The sequence below is a fragment of the Rhagoletis pomonella genome, unplaced genomic scaffold, assembly GCF_013731165.1.
Source record: "Rhagoletis pomonella isolate Grant_MI unplaced genomic scaffold, Rhpom_1.0 Rhpom_scaffold_00002, whole genome shotgun sequence".
Taxonomy (NCBI): domain Eukaryota; kingdom Metazoa; phylum Arthropoda; class Insecta; order Diptera; family Tephritidae; genus Rhagoletis; species Rhagoletis pomonella.
The window spans coordinates 78,445,610-78,454,802 of record NW_023458556.1 but is presented as its reverse complement, the minus strand read 5'-3'; the positions used below and the strand labels follow the sequence as shown (position 1 = coordinate 78,454,802).

The 9,193-nt window shown below is 35.1% G+C and overlaps 2 protein-coding genes across 2 annotated transcripts; one reads left to right on the top strand and one right to left on the bottom strand.

The window, feature by feature from the left end:
• Nucleotides 1–1,946: 1,946 nt before the first annotated feature.
• On the bottom strand, nucleotides 1,947–3,094 carry LOC118734100. The gene is made up of 2 exons (XM_036463807.1): nucleotides 2,778–3,094; nucleotides 1,947–2,697 (listed from the first exon to the last, which is right to left on the bottom strand). Exon 2 carries the CDS (start codon nucleotides 2,686–2,688, stop codon nucleotides 2,077–2,079), a length of 612 nt encoding a protein of 203 aa, XP_036319700.1. The 5' UTR covers nucleotides 2,689–2,697; nucleotides 2,778–3,094; the 3' UTR covers nucleotides 1,947–2,076.
• Nucleotides 3,095–7,691: 4,597 nt separating this feature from the next.
• Nucleotides 7,692–8,955, top strand: LOC118754992 (odorant receptor 2a-like). The gene is made up of 2 exons (XM_036489857.1): nucleotides 7,692–8,461; nucleotides 8,535–8,955. Exons 1-2 carry the CDS (start codon nucleotides 7,692–7,694, stop codon nucleotides 8,953–8,955), a joined length of 1,191 nt encoding a protein of 396 aa, XP_036345750.1.
• Nucleotides 8,956–9,193: the final 238 nt, after the last annotated feature.

Below are 9,193 nucleotides of genomic sequence, written 5' to 3'. Positions count from 1 at the left end.
TGTTTTTGACTTCTATTAACTTCTGAACCGAATCGTACAATGAGTTCCATCTTGTAACGCAAGGCGTATCCAGATTCGAAGATACAACTGTTTTTATTATTTCCGCAGATTTCGGCCTATTACATTTATTCCATAATTTTGTACACCTGAGTTAGCAAAATGTAAAAAGTTAATATATGTACATGCTATTGATTTAACCTTACTTCCTTAGAGGGTCGTTTTTGATGCTATTTTTTCGTTTATACTAAACTACCCTATAATAGGACCATATATGCAAGGTACAATCTCTGAAAATTTGACTGAAATCTATCCAGTAGTTTTTGAGTTAAGTGCAATCATGGAAACACCTATTATTTTACATATGTAGATAATATATTAAATTCACAGTAAAGGTTGGATTAAAAATAAAGTAAGTAAAATAATTATAAATTTTAATGCAACCTTTAAATATAAAGTGAGCTTTAAAGTGACAGGTTACTTGAGAAAAAGGCCCTAAGAGTAACAGCGTTACACTTTTTTGCTTTTTTGAAGTTTTTATTATTTTAAAGTTAGGTACAAATAACGTAATTTTGGATTAGCGTTTTCCACTTGCATATGTAAATTGGCTATCTTCGCTTGGCTAGTTTCACTAAAAGTTTAGTGATGGTGAGTTTTTTCTAACTATCACTAAAGTTTTAGTGATAATTCAATTCGTTTTTCACTATCACTAAACCTTCAGTGATAGTGAAATTTTTTTTTCACTATCACTAAATTTTCAGTGATAATGAATTCTGCATTTTCACTATCACTGAATAAACAGTGATAGTGCAATTCAGCGGTAGTGCAAAAATGCCCAACCCTGCCCCGAATATATTCAGCCCTATTCTGCATTTCGACTCGAATCGAAATTTTCTCCGTTTGGCAACTTTGGTATTCTGCGTTCCGTTTCCTTTCGATCAATCTTCGACATTTCGATCGTAGTTCCGTTTTTCTAAGTTGCAAATTGGTTGACGGAGGAAGTTTCGATTGTTATTTTCGTGGGTTTAAATAATACAATTTTATAAAAAAAAAGTAAGTAAAATATACTGTGCATGATTGTAAAAGTCATCATAAATGAATTTTCTCGATTTCTGTGTTTTCGCGAGCGGTAATACGGGCAATACGAAAAATTGGCTCAAATGCAATATCCCTTGCGCGAGGGTTTCAAAGAGGAAGCACAGGCGTTTTTGTTTTCATTATCTATAAATAAGACTGTGAAGTGCACTGAATACAATTTATTCTTTGTATAAAAAATTAATAGAAGTATGTACATACTTACATACATACATAAAATATGAAGTTACATAAAAAAGATGCTCTCATTATTGCACTCGGTTTTACTAAGTTTTTAAAAAGAGGTGCGTATGTTGTCTTGAATTCGATTTGCTATGGAAGGTAGGGATGTGAAAAAACATCGATGCATCGAAAATATCGATGTTTTGCTTCGATGCATCGAAAGTTTTCCATTCGATGTATCGATGCATCGATGCATCGATGTTTTTTGAAAACTGACATCTCTAGTACATTGAACCGGCATTTCAATTTTTCAATTGTACAAAAAACAGAAGTGACTTTGACCAACAAATTGAAACGACTCCAAAAAGTTCCTTCACAAATATGTGACCTGGTCTACGGAAAGGGGGCTTAGGTGTCAAAAAATCAATTTTCACTTTTTGGTTGATTCGGATGGAAGATGAGATGCTTTTTCACGTGGTGAAAAGCAGAAAATCCTAACTTGCTTAGAAGTGTACTAAAAATGTAGAGAAAGAAGAGTAAAAATACGACAAAATATAATTTATTGGTAATGAACAAAATACATTGAATTATAAGCTATAAAGACATGATTATGCACTAGAAAAACGTATTATGGGCCAAAAATAATAATGCTGAGTAGTTTATGTATTTTTCTTTGTTGTCGTTTTCCTTGAGATCTTTTTACGTGTTGATCCTGAGGAAGATGGACCTGGTTCCTCGTCTGGTTTGAGAACATCTTCACTAGTTTTTGCCTTCCGTTTCTTCGATGGCAAATCTTTCGGCAATGGAGCCACAATATCTACTTTAGATATATCCGAAACTAAGCTTCGAAGATTGTGATAGATGTAAAGATAAACCGGCTGGTTGTATAAATTTCGCCATTTCAGGATCGATAGGTTTTAACAGAAGCTTAAAGGACTGCACTTCTTCACTGTCTGCGAATTTCTTTGTTTTTACACAATCTGTAGAGATTATGAAATGATGGAATTGCGTTATTCCAACAAGTGACTTGTACAGTGGTTTAAAATAGCTGTCCCATTCATACCAGACGACTTTTTCAGCCGATACAGCTTTATTATAACCCCCAGGTGATGATGCCTCGACACACTGCAGTAAATTTGCATACTTGTCGATGTTACTGACGGCATACTTACTTTTGAAAATACCGAAGTAACGATCAGGCGCGAACTTAGTGTGCCCGGTAAGTAGAAAATTGAATAAAATAGTTTTGTTAAGACCCCGAGCCAAACACCATTGCAGATATGATAGTACAGTGTTATTCTTATTCTGCCCAACACAATTGTCACAGAAAAGAACGAGTGTTTCAATGTCTTTATAGTAGGTTTGCAGGTGATAATTCAGGATGTTCACAACACAGTTAGGTCCTTTACCAACGTCATCTTTTTCGTCTATCATGTAATTGTACTGTAAAAAAAAAAATATATAAGTAAGATCCTGTAAAGGCGAGCAATTTGAGTTCCTATGATTCAGTTTGAAACTCTAACCTGAACTTTTTGTTTTTCGTCTGTAATTCCGAAGACTCCGCACTTCTTGGTTGCTTTGAAGTATGCTGTACCAGGTTGTTGTGGACTGACAGGGTAGTGAACGGTTTGGGCAAAATCAAATGACAGAACGACTGCTGTAGGGTCAGTATTTCTACACCAACTTTGATAATATTCTCGTTGATTTCCGGCTCGGTGGAGGTGATCAAGAAATTGATTAAGCTTCTGTGCGCGTTCAATGTCAGTAACACCTTTGGCTTGCACAATCGATATTGTGTTTCCTATTAAAAGAAAAAATACTGAATTTAATCTCAACGTTTGATACAACTATAAAATGAGAAAATAATGAGCTACTTACCACGGCAGACATCGCAGAGATCATCCGCTGGTTTCATAACTGTACGAACGACAAACAGGTACTCTGTAGAAGGTAAATTGAATTCTATGCCTCATAACTTCTGTATACTGTCTCTGTCCATATTTCTTCCGCCCAGCAAGCTTTGCGTATACACTTTCTAGCTTTTCGTAACTCATAATTCCAGCTTCGATGTGACTTAGTATCACTAAATCAAGTTCATTTTTCGACATCTCTAAACAATTGTTCCGCGTACTCTCGATCATTTCCCGTGGTATCAGTGTATGGCATTCATTATTACAACAATCTTTTGACAGAAATTTTGTTACCAGCTCCTCCTCCTTTACATCAACAACATACAGGTCCATCTTAACAAAAGTTTTTTCGGTATCATCTTCTGCCTGAGATACACACACTTCGTCTTCATCATCATCGCTCTCTTCATAGTTTTCATCATCCTTTTCATGGAAATATTGTCCGTATACGGCACTGAACTCCTCATCAACACTCCTGTGTCATTTCATGCGAAATGCGAAGACGATAATCAACAGAAACAGTAAACGTCACTTCTTCAGTGTTGCTTTTTTAAATGTTCCACACTAGCAACTTACACGATGAACTATAATAATATTCCGACCAACAACAACACTTACTGGACCAACAACAACACTTACTGGACCAACAACAACACTTACTTGACCAACAACAACACTTACTGGACGTCCGGCGCGGAGAACAATTAACGAGATAATGAGAAACTGACGAAACGAGTTGCTTACTTTTAACAGCTTTTTCACAGAAAACTAGTTTTCGCACGTAAGCTCCCTTTTCGTAGACCAGGTCACATATAATTAGCTCAGTTGCAGTAATTTATTTTAAATTTTGTATAATTTTGTTAATAACATATTTTTTTGTGAAATATTATCTGAAAAATCCTATACAAATCGATACATCGATGTATGCCCTTCGATGCATCGAAAAATATCGATGTAAATTTCGATGCATTGAATCAAAGAAAAACATCGATGAATTTTTGCCACTGGCATCCCTAATGGAAGGATAAGCTTTGTTCTTCCCCTCCTCCTGACGGATTTCAAAATGGAATTCATTTGCGTTCAAATCTTCCACTCTGTAGTAAATGCAAATGTTGTGGGGTGCTCAAACAACGTTTATAATTTCACTGACTTTGAGCGGTGAGTAATACAGTTCATGATGAGTTTGTGACTCTTCACTCATCTGAAAAAGATCAAACATGTCCCTAAATCTCCGCCTTTCAACTTCCGCATCAGCAATCTGGGACTCGTTCTCCTCTTCAAGCAATAACGCCGCGGCTATGGATTTCATTCTTATAATTATGTTTCCACTAAAATAAGAGCAAACGAAATTTTATTTTTAAATTACAGTGATGCTAGATATATTTAGTTATTTTAAAATATTTACAAACTTTAACTTCATAAGCTGCTATAATTCGGTGGCAAATATTTCTTTGTTTTGTTTCGATTTCACACATTCCTAGGCAAACAGCTGATTTCGAAAGATGTTTTCTATCATCATCTTCCTGTTTCGATTCGATCGTAACGCAGAATACCTAAGTTCGATTCTTGCGGAGCGGAATGCGGGAACGTAATCGAAATGCAGAATAGGGCTGATTGCAATATAATGATGTTTCCATATGTTTTTTTGGTTTTTGGTATCTTATCTTATATACAAATAGGCTATCATGTTTTCTTTTACGGCTAAACTCAAATTTCAAATTGGTTTAACCACAGAATAAACAGTATACAGAAGACGCACCACATACAAATTTATTTTTCTTCGGCGGACGTAATATTACAACCCTATGAATAACATGGCGACCCGGAACAGAGCAGAGGAGTTAACATCACGTCCACTATGAATAACATGAAGTTAACATCTCGCCATAAACACACATCGTGATCAGCGTTGCGGCGAGCTGGAAAAAAATGTATCAGTTGCCAAGCAGAAAAAGTATCAAAAGCAAACAAAACTGTTGTTTATTAAACTATTATTTAAAAAACAAATAATAAATAAAATTTTATAATTAAATCCATAGTTATAAAAAAAATTATATATCTTCCTTTTGTCTGCTTATTTGCATAATGAAAAAACAAACTTATAGGGCCCCTAAACCACACAAAATCCTTGCGCAACCCGAGACTTGTACAAGTCAATATTGTGGAATTTACTACAGCATAAAATTGCGCAAACCTTATTTTGAAGAAACGTTGCTCAAGTAAATATGTGCAAGAAATATGAATGTGCGTTGTATATATTGATAGCTTCATCTTTAAAACGTAAAAAAAAAACTAAATTCAAAAAAATATATTTTTTTCGATATTTCGTAATGTTTTTGTGTGGTTTAGGGGTGCTATAACAGTTATAAGAGTTACCCAATCAACTTATAAATATCTATATATAAATTGTGAGACTTCAAATAACAATAAAAAAATATTAGCCTTTAGACTAGTAGTACTATTCATAGTTTTCGAAAATTCATTTCTGCCAGCCGAAAGTATCAAAATACGGCATTTGGGAACAAAAAAGGATCAGATATTAAAATTTAGAAAAACAGTATTAAAAAATATACAATTGTACCAAAACGGCAACGCTGATCGTGATGGAAAACGTAGTTAACATCTTGTCGTCATAGCGACGATGGAATTAACATCGTCAGCCGAGTGAAAATACTGCTAAAGTAACAAAGGCAGCGCCGCTTGTGATACCCTTGCTTGCCTCACCGCTCGTGCCTTAAATTCAAATTGGTTGGATAGTCGACATGCGTCTTCTGTATACTGTTTATTCTGTGGTTTAACATAAAGCGAAAAAATCAATTCAAAAGTGACACCAACACTAATGCCGTACATGTACATGGTTGGGGCGGAAATGCCTCCTAAATGTATGCTTTAATAATGATACTGAATTAAAGAAATCGGCTAAGCAGCAGTTTAGGAATCAGATTTATGAAGATTAAGATTCATGCAAGGAAGAAGGTAAAGTTGAATATGTAGAAGAAGAAAGGGATAAAGTCAAAGATTAGAATAAAAGTACAGAAACCTAAACATAAACGAAGGTGAATATTAAGATGGAGATGAAGATGAACATGAACATGAACATGAACATGAAGGTGAAGATAACATAAACATAAACATTAAAAGCGATAGAGACAAAGATAGAGAGGAAGAAAGTGATAGGCATAAAAAGGAAATACAACTGAAGAATGTGCGATGTTATATTGTGGTGTGTTATGCTACATATGTTATGTTATTTAATCTTATGTTATGGTATGTTATGTTAAACTCCCCTCCACTTAACCCATTCCAACTAATGTTATTCCAGCTCAACTCAACTCACATAAACTATCCTTAATTTTTGCGGTTGAATTTCAACCGCTGGGCGAACACTAGTAATTATAAAAACCTTTAGTAAACTCAGGGAAGAGTGATAGACTGCAATATAGAGAGGGTACCAGTTTTACAAAATAAAACATAGCCAAAGTTCATAGAAAATAAAGATGCTGCTTATGTTTATGACTTCCTTATATTCAATGTTCCTTGTGATAACGAAAGTGCTGCCACGTTTGTAAGAAAAATTGTTTGGGTCAGAGTACAAGGAGACTCTTTTTAAATTAATAAAGAAAACACTGAAAATCGGGACATAATCGGTACAAATATGAAAAATCGGGACACTTATACGTCCCGACTTTAAAAAAATATTCAGCGGGACAAATTTTCTCAAAATCAGTACTGTCGCGCCAAACTCGTTACGAATGGTCACCGTATACATAATACATCTATATCAGGTTCCCTGTCCAATGAATCACATCTGATTCATGGGAACAGTTTTGTACCTTGTCTCACACGTCCATTAATCTTATATGAGCAAAATCAATGCTGACTTCAGATACATATTTCTACTTATTTTGCAAAAAATATAGTGTTTTTGTGTGGAAACATACAAAACAGTTGTGGATTGAATATGATACATAGGACGTACCTTATCGAAAACTATTTCCCACCCTTATGTATAATAAATGAGAAATGAAATATCTTATTTTTTTTGCATAAGAGCATATAATCTACGCTCTTTGCATATCAAAAATATCAAATCAGATAAAGAATCCTGAAAATAACGGGGGACGTATGCCTTGAAAAAAGATGTATTGCATGAGGACAGGGAACCTGATATATATGTATATATGTTTTCAAAATTCTGCTTTTGGAACTCCAATTTGCTAATAATGTTTATTACTGTTTAAAGAATAAAGTTTTGAAATAAATTGTCACGTTAATGGTTCTCACCGAGTTCCAAGGACTTGCAAACAAAAACAGGAATTCTCACGGTAATTTTAGCGAACAAAATTTGTATATACATACATACGCATTTGTACATACATACATATGAACCTATACTCGGAACTGAATGTAGCGATTTCCATACTCATATGCACATGTGTATGTATAAAACCATATACATATAAAGCACCTGTAATCGGACCAACAATGACAGTAGAAATCGTATCACGCAATTGCACAGTTCTCGTAATGGCAGCAAGAGTTAATAGCTGGGATGCTTTCAAGTATCATTGGCGCGTTTGGGACTTAAGTGGATTTCGCGGACCGAAGACCTCTTCACCTTGGTATATTCCTTACAAAGTGTATACAATAGTGATAACAATACTATTTCCGATTTACTATCCCATCTGTTTCACCGTCAAGAGTATGCTCGCAGATAACTTAAACGACTTCTGTGAAGTTATCTACATAGCCATGTCCGTTGTAACACTCAATGTCAAATTCCTGACCTTATTCATTGTTCGCCAAAAATTGTTGGAACTTGGACCTATACTCAAACAGTTGGATGCCCGTGCAAAGTCTGACGAGGAAATCAATGTACTTCAAAAGGGAATTGATTCAGCTAATAAGTGCTTTTTGACAGTCCTACAACTCTTTTATTCGGCCTTTGTCACTAGTCAGTTGATGGTGATTTTCTCCGCGGAAAGACGTCTCATGTACCCTGCTTGGTATCCCTTCGAATATAAAGCTTCATGGACCATGTTTTGGATTGCTTATGGTTATCAAACAATTGGTTTTCTTGTGCAATGCACGCAGGCTTGCTCGGTGGACACATATCCTCAAGCTTACATTCGAGTCCTCACCGCTCACATGCGGGCGCTGTCTATACGCATCCAACGAATCGGTTTCCAAACCAAAAGCTGTGATTCGCCAGATACCAGTCATTTAACAAAAGCTGAAATGAAACACAACTACGCCGAGCTAGTCTCCTGCATTAAGGATCACAAAACGATTATTGAGTATACTATTCACCATTACAAAAATATTGTGGAGCTGATTATTGTTGTTTTTTTTATTTATTTTTCCTTTGAGGTTATTTTCAACCATACAAAAGACTCTATCCGGTACATCTTTGGCTCAATTCATTTGCACTGGCCTGGCTCAATGCACCATAGGTGTTTATATGCTTTATGTTGGCTTCAATCTTTCGATTATGTTGAACATGGCTGTCTTCTTCATAGCAGTGACAATAGAAACCTTAATCCTCTGCTATTATGGTGACCTTTTCTGCCAGGAGTGTGAGGAGCTATCGAACGCCATTTACAATTGTAATTGGACAGTTCAAAGCAACAAATTCAAAAAGGCATTGTGTACTTTTCTACTTCGCTCACAACGTTTGAATGTGTTGATGGCAGGCAATTGGATACCAGTAAAGCTACCAACTTTTGTAATGGTGAGTAATTTGTGCTACATAAAGGTCGGGATGGCAAAAAAAAATAATATAATCGGTTAATTAATCATATGACTAATCACACGCCAGAAAAAAATATTCTAATTATTGAGAAATAATCGATTAATCGAATTTTTAAAGGGAATTTTGTACAGTGAGTCACAAGAAATCTTTTCCATAAAAAATGTCTGATTCCCTTATTAATTAGCCATAAATAAAATAATACGAGTATTTTTAGCGGCGATAATTACACAAAAAAAAGTTTCTGCATATTGAACCAAACCTCTATATCCCTATGTTA